The 14,320-nt window shown below is 43.8% G+C and overlaps 1 protein-coding gene and 1 long non-coding RNA gene across 2 annotated transcripts; one reads left to right on the forward strand and one right to left on the reverse strand.

The window, feature by feature from the left end:
• Nucleotides 1–703: 703 nt before the first annotated feature.
• Nucleotides 704–2,876, reverse strand: LOC138446691 (uncharacterized). Its single transcript, XR_011259514.1, has 3 exons — nucleotides 2,821–2,876; nucleotides 2,314–2,407; nucleotides 704–814 (listed from the first exon to the last, which is right to left on the reverse strand). It is a non-coding gene; the product is annotated as an uncharacterized lncRNA (long non-coding RNA).
• A 7,368-nt stretch (nucleotides 2,877–10,244) lies between these two features.
• Nucleotides 10,245–10,754, forward strand: LOC138446938 (small ribosomal subunit protein eS25). The gene has a single exon (XM_069602408.1). The coding sequence runs from the start codon at nucleotides 10,307–10,309 to the stop codon at nucleotides 10,682–10,684; it is 378 nt and encodes a 125-aa protein (XP_069458509.1). The 5' UTR covers nucleotides 10,245–10,306; the 3' UTR covers nucleotides 10,685–10,754.
• The last annotated feature ends 3,566 nt before the right edge of the window (nucleotides 10,755–14,320 follow it).

A 14,320-nucleotide genomic window follows, 5' to 3' on the forward strand; every position in this document is an offset into this window, starting at 1 on the left:
ACATTTTTAAGAATCTATTTACATGACCTGTCCAGGAAAGGCAAATTTGTGGTTACATGGAGCTGGTATTGGCGTGCAGGAGGGGACTGGGGTGGGGAAAGCAGGGAGTGACTATAAATGAGCCAGAGGGCTTTTTTTTTTTTTTTTTGGATGGAGATTGTCTTCAGATTGGATTATGGTGACATCTACGCAGCTCTGTAAAAGTTTTAAAAATCACTGGATCCCTACACTAGAAATTAGTGACCTTTATGGTGTACAAGAGCTGCCCTGGTGGCTGAGCCTGTAAAGACTTCACCTGCAGTGCAGGAGACCCAGGCTTCCCAGGTGGCACTAGTGGCAAAGAACCTACCTGTCAGTGCAGGCTAGACATAAGAGACGCGTGTGATCCCTGGGATGGGAAGATCCCCCTGGAGCAGGGAATGGCAACCCACGCCAGTATTCTTGCCTGGAGAATCCCATGGACAGCAGAGCCTGGAGGGCTATGGTTCATGGGGTCGCAAAGAGTCAGACACACCTGAAGCTGGTGCATCAATTTATCACGCATGGTGCATAAATTATATCTTAACAGAAGCTGTCTTTAATACGTGGTGCAAAGAGACTTAAAACTGCCTGTAGGCACCGGGACTCAGGGCCAGCCTCCATCCTTTGTCAGTATATAGCAGACATAGTGCTGCTGTGAACCAGGATCCAGGTAGTGCAGGGCCAAAATGACTTTGAAGTTGGAGATCCATCAGACATTGACCACCTTGAGCTGGACAAGTTACTCAGTCTCTCTGGGTTTCTTCTTCATTGTGTAGACTGTGCTGGGTGTTTTCTAAAGATCACAGGAATACTTAGCACCTTAAAAGCTGATAATATTGGATTTGTTACCTGGGGCCATTAGGGATGACTTCTTGGCATTATAAGGCATAAATACGGTAATGGGATAGCTGTCCAAACAAAAGTGATTTGGAGAAACATCCTAGCTCCAGGACACATACAAAATGAACAGGACTTTTAACATGAATAATGTAACAGTGGTAACAAAGAGCAACCCAGGGTAGGGCTAAGGAAAACACATCAGGGAAGAAAGTGTCAGTGAATAGCCTTCTGGGGGGCGAGGCTTTTAACAATTTATACAGTTGGTAGAAAATCTGGCTTCAGGAAACCTCTAACTCAGCTTGATGAAGAATGAAAGAAATTTCCATTAGTTACTCCAGCTCCTATTCGGTCCTTCTGACGACAGAAGAAAATTGAAACCATCGAACCATGCTTTGTCTGACCAAGATTATTGATTTGATTTGAGCAGGTAATAAATTTGGCTGGAATGCTGCATATCATTGGTCTAATCAGGCCGTACAGTCATCAGTTTTAGTCAAACCCTCTTTTAAACACCAGTCAAGAACTTTCTCCTGCATTAGGCACCTCTTAACTCAGTTTTCTATCACAATGTTCCCTTGATACTTTTGCAGTCAGCTGTGGGACTTTGTTAGCTGCTAACAAAAGTAAGTCAACTAATTAAAGCTATTTGGAGGTAGGTCTCATGAACTATTATCTTATGGGCATCTGATTTTCAGAACGAGGCCTATCCAAACGAGAATTCTGTGTGTGATCAATCTTTCAGATGAGTTTGCTTTTAGAGTTATTTTCAAATGACTCTAGGGGTGATTTTCATTATTATCTTTTTAAATTTTTTCTGAACTTTATGAGTATTATAAAACAAAATGGCACTATTTTATTTTAATTTTAGGCATTTTAATTTGTTTAATTATGCTAAACAATACAGGAATATGTTCATTTTGTAAAAGATTCAAACAACCTAGAAGTGCTTAAATACTGCTACTGTTATCATTCGTCTCAACTAATTTTGCTACAATTAAAACAACTGTGACAAAGTAATGTGCACCCTGCTAATACTTTATTTACACTTAGATGTAGTTTTCATGGTATTATGCATTATGATTTTACATGTTGTAACTTGCCTTTTGTGCTTAAAATGGGTCTGGATGATTTTTAAATGTGTATATGTATATATATGTGTGTGCATATCTGTGTATACATGGACTTCCCAGGTGGCTCAGTGGAAAAGAATCTGCCTGCCAAGCAGGAGACCCAGGTTCATTCCCTGAGTCAGGAAGATCCCCTGGAGAAGGAAATGACAGCCCATTCTAGTTTTCTTGCCTAGGGAATCCCATGGACAGAGGAGTCTGAAGGGCTACAGTCCGTGGAGTTGCAGAGTCAGACATGACTAAGCAACGAACACACACATTTATGTATGCATTCCTATATATATATATAGTATTCCAGAGCTATACCTTATTTTACAGTTCTCACCTTGATGGACATCCATTTGGCTTTCCAGTTCATGAGGCATCCTTCGTAGACTCATGTTTGTGCACACGAACAAGTATCTTTGTAGGAGAGATTCCTAGGAGTGGAATGAATGGGTCAAAAGGTATTTGCATGTTTAGCTTCAGTAGATACTATGATACTGCTGCTCACACAACCTAAAGCGTATGTACTCCCACCAGCAGTGTAGGAGTGAATAGCACTTTTCCAAATTAACTTAAAATTTTTTTGCCAATCTGCAGGCAAAAAGTATCTTCTTTCCTGAGAGACAGTGACGTTGGAGTTAGGCCTTTTTTCATACATTTATTGTTTCCAGATATACCTGACCTGAGGTCTACTACATCCCTGCCTAGAACTATCCTTGAAAAGCCAACTCAAGTCTTACTTCCTCTTTGAAACTTTTCGAAGCACAATGGAGTGGAAAAGGTGTATCGTTGGAGACTCTGATAAACCGCACGAATAGTATTGCTCCCCCGTATTCACTCCCCTTACCAGGAAGAGTCCCTCTCCGGGTGCCCTGAGCCTGTGGTGGCCTCCCTCAGGAGGAGTTGCTCTTCCTGTCTCCCTGTCGGCCATCTTGGCCGTATGGCTCGCTTTAGCCGATGGAGCATGAGCTGTAGGGACAAACGCCACATCCAAACGGAAGCTCTCAGAGGCACTGCAAGCCGCAGCCACTTCTGTTTTCCTTCTGCGATTACAGAACCTGTTCCCATTTTCCTCCTGGGGTGAAGAAAACATGTGGAGGAGAGCTGTCAGGTAATGTGACTGAGAAGTACTGGGTTGGCCAAGAAGTCCATTCGGGCTTTTCCGTTACATCTTACGGAAACACCGGGACGAACTTTTTGGGTAACCCAGTGCAGCTACCGAGATTTGGATCTGTGGAAACCAACTCGGAACCCCTGGGTTGGTATAAAGGTTATTTTAAGCTGAAGAGATTTGAAAGTCATCAGATGAGGGAGAAAGGAAAAAGCCTCTTCTCTGACTAAAGGCAGCAACTTCTGGGAAATAAGGCTGTTTTATTTCCTCTTTAGGGTGGATCTACTCCTAGAAGCAAGAACATGAATAAAACCTTCGCCAAATACAATAAATGAGTCACAGGGGCGAAATGTATAGAGTGGGAAATATAGTCAATAATGTTGTTATAATATATGTATCTGTCCCCATATAAAATCTTTAGCTGTTATTTTAAAGGACTTATTGTAAAGGACTCCTCATGGTGGTAACTAGACCATTTTGTAATGTATAGAAATTTCTGATCACTGTTGTGCCCTTGGAACTAACGTAGTGTTAGAGGTCAGTTATACTTCAGTGTCAAAGCTAACAAATAATAACTACTGAGAACCTACTGAAGAGCACAGGGAACTCTCCTCAACGCTCTGTGCTGACCTAAATGGGAAGGAAGTCTGAAAAAGAATATGTATACACAGAGCTGATTCACTTTGCTGTACAGCAGAAACCAATACAACATTGTAAAGCAACTATACTCCAATAAAAAGTAGTGAATAAAACCAAAAGAAAGTTCTCCAAATCCCTTTACCAAGGGAGTTTTATGGCCCTGAAGGAGATGGAAAGATCACTCATACCTGTATAGAGGAACATTATCACAAATATTTTATCCCCCATGTGTTCTCCTGAAAACCTTTATCTTTAAAAAGTCATCAGTTTTCCCATAAGTGCGTCGCTTCGCCTCTCTTTCGCCTATTCAGATGGTATATAAGCCCTGAATTCTGCCCAGCCCTTTGTGTTACTCATCACTATGTTCTCCCATGTGCATGTACATTACGTATGTAAGTGAACTATTTTTTCCCTCCTATGAATCTATCTTTTGATAGTTTAATTCACATGCCACAGAGACAGAATGTAGAGGGTAGAAAAATCCGGGCTTTTCTTCCTCTATGGGAGCCATTTGTTACTATAGCAAAGCTGAATGATACAGAGAGAGATGGGTACCTTCATTTCCAATTGTGTTTCTTCCACTTACTTGCTGAGTGAAGCTTATGTTCCAGAAGACCTTTGGTCAAATGCTCCTTTATAAGCTCCTTTATAAATTAAATATAGCTAATGATTTTTTTCCTTCTTGTGAAGAACAAATAAGATGAACAAATTGTTTCGTGTTGGTATTAAGTCATAGTACTACATCTTTTTCAGAAGATAAATTATACATATTCCAGTAAGAAAAGAGATTGGATAATACTCACCAAATTCCTATGCCAAGTTATGTTTAAAAATTACTTTCTGACCATAAGGAAGGGTCCACCCAAAGTGCTTGAAATACTCATTGAGAATTACGACTGACTGTCACATGCCCCATGATTGCTGCCATGTGATGGCATGGTCGTGAGAGAGGTCACCAGGGGGAACTGAGTTCTTCCCCTTTTTGAAGTTGGCACCTTGCCCTCCCCACAGAACTTGGCTGTGGGTCACAAGCAGCATTTCTGTGTCTGCCCCTAAGATCAAACAAGCAAGCAGAGTCCCTGAAGTGCTTAGACTTTTTTTTTTTGGCAGCACTACAAAGCATATGAGATCTTCATTCCCTGACCAGGGATGGAACCACACCCTCTGCAACAGAAGCAAGGAGTCCTAACCACCAGACTGCCAGGGAATTCTCAGTGCTTAGACATTTGAAAAATTCATCTCATGACAAGGAGCTGGAGAATTATATAAATATTACATATGTATATATTTTTGTTGAGCAAACTGTTTGAGATAGAAAACAAAAGGCATAATACACACCCATCTGTCTGGTCGCTACTTACCGTTGTGCAGAAATTTCCTCAAGTTCCTACAAGTGTTAGAAGGAATCATAGTTGAAACAAGCGATATCATCAGTGGTTAACTGTTGTCCCTGGGTGATGGGTACCTGGAGGTTTCTTCTACTTTCTCCCAATTTATGTGTAATTTGAATTTTTCCATCAGAAAAAGTTTAGGGGAGACAGAGGGAATCAAAGTATGCCTATTCCATGGCAGGGAGTCATCTGAACTTAGCAAGCATTTAAAACAGTTGAGTAATTTCCTTAACTTTCTGATTTTCAGTTTCTTCATCTGTAATGTCCGCTCAGTCACGTCTGAGTCTTTGGGACCCCGTGGACTGTGTAGCCCACCAGGCTCCTCTGTCCATAGGACTCTCCAGGCAAGAATACTGGAGTGGGTTGCCACTTCCTACTCCAGGGGATCTTCCCAGCCCAGGGATCGAACCCACGTCTCTTGCATCTCCTGCATTGATGGGCGGATTTTCTTACCACTAGCTCCACCTGGGGAGCCCTTCGTCTGTAATATGGGATTAATAATAGCTCACTCATGGTATCATGGAGAAGACAATGGCAACCCACTCCAGTGCTCTTGCCTGGAAAACCCCATGGACGGAGGAGCCTGGTAGGCTGCAGTCCATGGGGTCGCTAAGAGTTGGGCACGACTTGAGCGACTTCACTTTCACTTTTCACTTTCATGCACTGAAGAAGGAAATGGCAACCCACTCCAGTATTCTTACCTGGAGAATCCCAGGGACGGGGGAGCCTGGTGGGCTGCCGTCTATGGGGTCGCACAGAGTCGGACACGACTGAAGCGACTTAGCAGTAGCAGCATAGTATCAGGCTTAGTAAGGGGTTTCAAGGAAGTTACTTTTCTGCATGCAAAATAAACACCTGTTTATAATGAGAATTTCCCCCATTCCCCCCAGCACCCCTTAACTGTCTGATTACTGGGAAAGGTAGAACCCTTGTGATGGGGTTATTGCCCTTGTAAGAAAAGGAAGAGACGCTGGAGTTGTCTCTCTCTCCACATGCAGGTAAAGAAGAAAGGCCTTGTGAGCACGCAGGAAAAATCCAGTTGTCTGTAGACAGGAAAGAGACGTCACAAAGGACCATATCTGCCACCATCTTGATCCTGGACTTTTCACCCTCCAGAATTGTGTCACATAAATGGCTGTTGTTTGAGCCTCCCAGTCTAAGATACTTCCTTACGGCAACCGGAGCTGACAAAGACAGCCTCTGCCTATGAGTATATGTCTTCATCTAAGTCTAAATGCATTTGTGTTTGCTTTCATCTTGCGCTTGTATTTATGTGTTTATCCTTCTTCTGAATGTGGTTTTATCAAAAGAGCCAAAATACTTTAGGCATTTCTATAAACCAGGGCCAATGATAGCACCCATCTCATAAGATTGTTAGGTGTCAAGTATTGTTATTTTACTTTATAATTTATTGGTTCCTAGATTTGGAGAAGTTAGAATTTATCTTACCATCATTTATAAAGGCAATTTTAATGGTTAAGAATGGGTTTGGACCTTGTGTTTACCCACCGTCTGTCCATCCATCCATCCATCCATCCATGGCCTCACTTTCCCCACCTGCAACTGGACATAGGAAAAACATCTTTCTAATCGGATCGGATGAAGTAATCCATGTAACCTGCTTAGTGCAAGGCCTGCACATGGTAAACACACACTAAATGTCAGCCACTAGAAACAGCACAGGGTTCTGTTGGAAATGACAGTGCTTGGGCCTCCTAGGTGGCGTTAGTGGTAAAGAACCCACCTGCCAACGCAGGAGACACAAGAGATGTGGGTTCGATCCCTGGAGGAGGGCACGGCAACCCACTCCAGTATTCTTGCCTGGAGAATCCCATGGACAGAGGAGCCTGGCGGGCTACAGTCCACAGGGTTGAAAGAGTCAGGCACGACTCAAGCAACTTCACACGCTTGCATGTAGGGAGAAAACACAGATGTGAGTGAGGCTGAGGTTACGGTGCTATAACTCTGTAGGCATCTTCACTAGGCTCCTTTTCCTGGGAAGAAGGGGAAGATGGGCCATGGTGGGTTTGTAATGGAAAACTCTCTGGACGATGGGTGAGATGGATGCTCAAGGCTAACAGGTGTTGGCTTCCTCCACCAGAAGGGAATGGGCTTGTCGTAGCTGGAGAGGGTCCCTAGGCTGCCTGTTTCCCTTAAGAACTTGTTGGAACACTAATCATTTTGTGCACTATGTATGACAGCCTTGTTAATCTTTTTTTGTGCTTTTCAGCTGTGTTTCTTAACACATTCTTGGTACCCAGAAGCAGGTATCTGTTTTATAAAGCAAGATGAACTCGTTGTTTGTTGTTCAGTCATTCAGTCGTGTCTGACTCTTTGCAACCCTGTGGATTGCAGCACGCCAGGCTTCCCTGTCCTTCACCATCTCCCAGAGTTTGCTCGAGGAACTAGACACACAAAAGATGCACTTATTGAAAAAAGGTAACTTATCAAGTTGAGGAAGGTACTTATTCTCTTGGAGCTTAAGTTGTCTCGTGAATAAAATAAGTTTAGAAGATCAGCTGTAGCACTCTTGTCTGCTTTTCTGGGGTGTCTATGGCATCCTTGCTTGGGTTCCCTAACTCCTGGTCTCTGTAAGCAGACCTATTTTCGTGAATATTGTTTGGAAGGATCATGCTAGCATGGAATGGCAATTGGGAACCATCTCCCATGTTCAAGTGCCTTGCTGTTCCTTCTTCTCTGTCCTCATCTCCACGCCAAAAACCAGAGGGCTGCCAGGCAATACCTGACTGGCAGATCTGGGGAAAAGAGACAGGGAAACTAAGTGATAATAAGCCTCTTTCAGGACCAAAGAGGCTTCCCTAATAGCTCAGTTGGTAAAGAATCTGCCTGCAATGCAGGAGACCCCAGTTTGATTCCTGGGTGAGGAAGATGTGCTGAAGAAGGGATAGGCTACCCACTCCAGTATTCTTGGGCTTCCCTCGTGGCTTAGTTGGTAAAGAATCCGCCTGTAATGTGGGAAACCTGGGCTCGATCCCTGGGTTGGGAAGATCCTGTGGAGAAGGGAAAGGCTACGCACTCCAGTGTTCTGGCCTGAAGAATTCCAGGGACAGTATACTCCATGCGGTCACAAAGAGTCAGACAGAACTGAGTGACTTTCACTTTACTTCAGTACCTGAAAAGAAAAAAATGTGATGGTTACACCCTACTTTCATGGTCTCCTGGAGAAACTTCCAGGCTGTGTGCTTTTTTTTTGCTTCTTAATCAGAATACAATCAGAAATCGGGAAGGCAGCGCTGTTACAACAGTCGATGCATATGGAATATGTACCAGGTACCGGGCATTGTAGTCAGCAAGGGCTTTACAAGAGCCTCTCATTTTCTCAGGGCTTCCCAGGTGAGTCCGACAGTAAAGAATCTGCCTGCAACTCAGGAGACCCTCTTTCAGGATGGTTCTTAATCAGAATACTTTATCAGCTCACGGGCGCTATTACAGCTGTACCAGTTGTTAAAGTGTGGGAACACTGCGGTGCTGGCTGGTTACCAGGTGACGCTGGAGTCCACTAAGTGCTTCCCACCCACACCACCCACCGCTCTGGCTGCAGGTAAGGCACCGCGGGGGGCATCTAGCCAGCAGCTTCCTGCTGGGGCAGCAACAACTTCCAACCGCCAGACCGTGGGGAATGCCCAGTGCAACCTGGCTTTTTGAAGCTGTGTTTAGCCACCACCATCTGACTCCCGCTGTCATTACAGCAGCTGCCTGTTGGAGCAGCCTCCATGCTATATAATACCGGCTATTCAACATTTTTTGAATAATTTTATTTATTTTTGTTTTTAATGATGTTTAGGTGGTGCTGGGTCTTCATGGCTGTGTGGGCTTTATCTCTAGGTGTCGGGAGCAGGGGCTCCTCTCCAGTAGGGGTGAGCAGGCTTCTCATCCGGGGCTCTCTTGTAGCAGAGTACAGGCTCTAGAGGTCACAAGCTTCAGTAGTTGTGGCTTGTGGGCCCCGTAGCTGAAGTTCCCCGGCTCTACAGCACAGGCTCAGTAGTTGCGGCACATGGGCTTATTTGCATATGGAATCTTCCCAGACCGGGGATCGAACCCGTGTCTCCTGCATTGACAGGTGGATTCTTCACCACTAGGCCGCCAGGGAAGCCAGTTGTTCAGCGTTTTTAATCTCACTCTGCCTTTTCTTTTTTTTTTGCACCAACTGCAGCAAGATTACATTAGTTAATTAAAAGATTCAAAGATCTTTTAAAAATCTCCCCAGACATCAGATGTTTTTCATTTTGCCCTGCTGTCTTAGAGACCATGTCCATATGTATCCATAACTATTACACTGTTGTAATCACAGCAAAGTTCATTTTTGTGTCTTGCCTCTCTTGCATGACATGATGTCATAGGCATTTTCTCAAATTTCTACATAGTTTGGAAAATTATTATTTTAATGATTTATCAGCTCTTGCTTGGATTTAAGCCAGATGACTAGGCTATAAAAATTATGCGCGGTGGGTGTGGGAGGAAGAGAGAAACGAAAAGCAATGAATGTCCTCTCTCATGCATCCTGTAGGTTTCCCTCAGCAGGTGTCAGATAGACAAAGTGTGTGGCTCACAGTTCTCCTACTGAGCTGAATTCATAGCCCTGGGGAAGGAATTTCTGAAGAACTTCACAGTCGTAATCGCAACTTGGCCCAGATACCCAGTTCAACGTCACTTGTTTCCTGGCTCTTTTCTTGGGGAGGTTGAATCCCCCGATGGCTCAAAGCCCTTCATAGAAGTACTTATGACTCCAATAAAAGTAGGGCAACTAGAACCAATGGCTGCTTTTGAAAACAGTCTGTCCAGTAAGATCTAGAAAAACGTCACTAATCTCTCAGAAACATCCCTTGATCACAAAGTGACTAACTTCTTTATTTATGAACATTTGAAAAAGTAGGGCCATTCTCCCCCATGCCCTGAATCAATTGTTTCTATAATTCTCTATTCTCTCAATTTTTCAGATTGGAAAAGTAATAAAGAAAAACAAGAGAGACTTGATAACACTAGATATTTGACACATTTTCTTGTTGCTAAGGCTTAAAAATGTTTTTTCTGTGTGTCGAACACAGTATTATCCTGTGCTTTGCTTGCTGTAGGTAATTTAGCAATGGGATTTACCTAATAGAACAGTTTTGCCTTTTTGTCCGACATCTTAGCGAGGCGGCAGTGGTTGCAGCTGCTCTCCGGGCTTCGCTATGCCGCCCAAGGACGACAAGAAGAAGAAAGATGCCGGAAAGTCGGCCAAGAAAGACAAAGATCCAGTGAACAAATCTGGGGGCAAGGCCAAAAAGAAGAAGTGGTCCAAAGGCAAAGTTCGGGACAAGCTCAATAACCTAGTCTTGTTTGACAAAGCAACATATGACAAACTCTGTAAAGAAGTTCCCAACTATAAGCTTATAACTCCAGCTGTGGTCTCTGAGAGACTGAAGATTCGTGGTTCCCTGGCCAGAGCAGCCCTTCAGGAACTCCTTAGTAAAGGACTTATTAAACTGGTTTCAAAGCACAGAGCTCAAGTGATTTACACCAGAAACACCAAGGGTGGAGATGCCCCAGCTGCTGGTGAAGATGCATGAACAGGTCCCACCAGCTGTACATTTTGAAAAATAAAACTTTATTAAATCAAATAACAACAACAAAAAAAAAGAACAGTTTTTGCTTGTTCTTTTGCTTGATCTAATTTTAAGTAATTACTTTTCTTTTCCGTGGTGGCTCAGATGGTAAAGCGTCTGCCTATAATGCGGGAGACCTGGGTTCGATCCCTAGGTCGGGAATTTCCCCTGGAGAAGGAAATGACAACCCACTCCAGTACTCTTACCTGGAAAATCCCATGGATGGAGGAGCCTCGTAGGCTACAGTCCATGGGATCGCAAAGAGTTGGACACGACTGAGCAACTTCACTTCACTTCTCTTCTCAAAGCTTGTTTTCCTAGTACTTCTACTGGCCCTGGTTTCCCACATAGCAATATTTACCCCAGGATAACCTGCCCATAAGGCACTAGAAAGAACAGCTCAATTTCCTTCATCAAATATCAAGCATGAAATGTAATTTAAACGGGTAAAATGAGGAATTCCACACCAGTCATAAAAATCTACCCATAAACAGGTGGAGAATGAAAAAACAAAACCTAAACCAGAACGCCCAAGTCAATAAAAGATTTCATGCATGCATGCATGCTAAGTTGCTTCAGTCATGTCCAAGACTTGTGACCCCATGGACTGTACCTGCCAGGTTCCTCTGTCCGTGGGATTCTCTAGGCAAGAATACGGCAGCGGGTTGCCGTTTCCTTCACAAAGCAATCTTTCTGACCCAGGGATCAAGCCTGACTCTCCTGTGACTCCTGCATTGCCAGCGGATTCTTTACCACTGAGCCACCACCAGCAAAGCCCAGAAGATTTCATAAAACCAATCAAATGCTAAGATTACTGACAACTGGATTTCTTAATCTGAGTCATTATCCAAAGAGAGTGCCTTCTCCAACATTCACCAAATACCTGTTATTTCATTCAAAACGCCGTGCCTTCCTGGTAGAACAGTAGAACCCTGTGGCACTTCCCGCCAAGTCCTCTGGCTGCCTTTTGTCTACGGAAAACTCAGTCAAAGCGCAAGTTTAATCAGAGAAATGCGAACATGCAAAAACAAAGGCAAACAGTCAGAGGAGACCAAATAATAATAATATAACCATTAAGCAGAGTCAAGGGCCTTTAGTTCCTTTTCAAGGGCTATAGATATTATTCTGAGCCATATCCTGTGGGCTGTCTTATAGGAACTGAAAGCCCCACCAGGTGGAAGAAATGAGCTTGATGACCGGACTGTACGTATGACATAAGCTGCCACAATTCTGAGAACAGGTCTCAAAGAAATAGAAACAAAATAACCCTGGAACCGAAGATTAACTGTACCTAGAACAACCAAGATGACGCTAGTCAGACCACTGATGACCTATTTCAAGATGACTGTCAGAGCTGACTGTCTGTTTCTCTTGGAGCCCCCTCCTTCTGTCTATACAAGCTCTTGCCTTACTGGTCGCCAGTAAGTGGGAATTGGCCTTTGAACAGACATCCGCCCTCCCCTTTGTGGTTTAGTCACTAGGTCGTGTCCAGCTCTTTGTGACCCCATGGATTGTGGCCTGCCAGGCTCCTCTGTCCATGGGATTCTCCAGGCAAGAATACTGCAGTGGGTTACCATTTCCTTCTCCAGGGGATCTTCCTGATCTAGGGGTTAAACCCAGGTGTTATGCACTCCAGGGAGATTCTTGACCAACTGAGCCACCAGGGATGCCCTCCCCACTAGATGCTAGCATCCAAAAGAAAGCAACCTTTCCTTTCCACCAACCTGGCTTGTTTATTGGCTTTTGAGCAGCAAGCAGCTGGACCCCACCTTTTGGTAACCAACAATGGGACTGGGTGTGCTAATGCCTTGATAAAGTTAGTCCCTAGAAATAAAGAAAGCAGTCAGTCAGCTCTGCAGCGTCATCTCGTTTTTTGGAAAAACTTTTCTCTTTTAGAGTCTCGATCTTTTTGTTTAAGCACATTTTAAAATGCTTTACATCAAATAAGAAAGAAAAGGAAAGTGTTAGTCGTTCAGTCCTGTCCGACTCCTTGCCACCGCACGGACTGTAGCCCACCAGGCTCCTCTGTCCAAGGAATTCTCCAGGCAAGAATACTGGAGTGGGTTGCCATTCCCTTCCCTACGCAGAGTTGAACCCAGGTCTCCTGCATTGCTGGCAGATTCTTTACCGTCTGAGCCACCAGGGAAGCCCAACCTCAAATAGAAATACATTTTCCAGTATTTTATAGGGGACAGAGGAAAAAAACATAATTTCTTTAGGACCTCTGCGCCAGGCACTGAGTTGGTGCCTTTTGATGTTTTCTCATGGAAACTATAGTCTGGAAACTGTCTCACTGACACTGAGCAGGATCTATAATAGCTTCCTTGCTTGTGTCACACAAAAAATTTTTTGTGAGGACCAGATAAATGAGGGTAGCTGGGGGTGGGGAGGATTTAAAACTCCTTTGAAGCTATTAACTTTTTAATTGTAACTTTTCCTTTCATAGCCTGCTAAAGGTATCTTCATGTCTGTAACACGTTATATTAAATATAACCTTAGTAGTATACACTTCAAATGTAATGATTCTGTTCAAACATAATGAAAAAATGGAAAGAAGAATCCGAAAATTCAATTTTAAAATAGACTATTCCAGAGCAATTTTAGGTTAGGTTCACAGAAAAGAATTAGTAGAAAATAAAGAGACTCCCTATTCCCACCCTCTTCACTGTGCATCTTTTCCCTATTATACACATTATTATTCATGCTAATAATATTAACAAAATATTATTAATATTTTCCCACATTATTCATGTGGTACACTTGTTACAATGGATGAGCCAATGTAGATACATTAACTAAAGCCTATAGTTTGCATTCAAGTTCTCTCTTGCTGTTGTACATTCCATGAGTTTTGACAGAGTATAATGACATGTATCCACCATGGCAGTATTACACAGAAGAATTTCACGGCCCTGAAAGCCCCCTGGGATCCACCATCCTTCTAGTAGTCACAGACAGTAATTCTCCCAAAGTCTACCCAGGCTCCTCAGAGCCCAGGCTTCACCAGGCCTCAACTTCGGCCCATAAAAACTCGAATAAATATTAGCATAGTATCTAACCTCCCCAGGTCGTGTCCCTAGGGTGACTGTAGCTCCCCGTAAAGTGCCTGCCTGAGAAAACTCAAGGCTTCCCCCAAACTGCCTGTTCCAGCCACATCTGAAGATAAGGGCCCTGCTCCCAGCCTCTGTGAGAAAGAATGAGTGCAACTTAGCAAACCCAAACGGTTTCCCATGGACCCACTTTTTATAATTTTTCACTTCCCATACTCTTCTCAAGCCGCTGTTTTCCCCACCCCACCCCGCCCCCCCCATCTGTCATCACCTCCACACCGATCAGGATTGAATTCAGTCCACAACGGATTCTTTTCCTGATGGCAGTTCAGTTCAGTTCAGTTCAGTTCAGTCGCTCAGTCATGTCTGACTCTTTGCGACCCCATGAATTGCAGCACGCCAGGCCTCCCTGTTCATCATCATTTCCAGGAGTTCACTCAGACTCATGTCCATCGAGTCTGTGATGCTATCCAGCCATCTCATCCTCGGTCGTCCCTTTCTCCTCCTGCCCCCAATCCCTCCCAGCATCAGAGTCTTTTCCAGTGAGTCC

This window comes from Ovis canadensis, chromosome 10 (genome assembly GCF_042477335.2).
Source record: "Ovis canadensis isolate MfBH-ARS-UI-01 breed Bighorn chromosome 10, ARS-UI_OviCan_v2, whole genome shotgun sequence".
Lineage (NCBI taxonomy): Eukaryota > Metazoa > Chordata > Mammalia > Artiodactyla > Bovidae > Ovis > Ovis canadensis.

Bases quoted from the DNA above. Each gene is read 5' to 3' on its own strand.
- LOC138446938 (XM_069602408.1), top strand. From the start codon at position 10,307: ATGCCGCCCAAGGACGACAAGAAGAAGAAAGATGCCGGAAAGTCGGCC.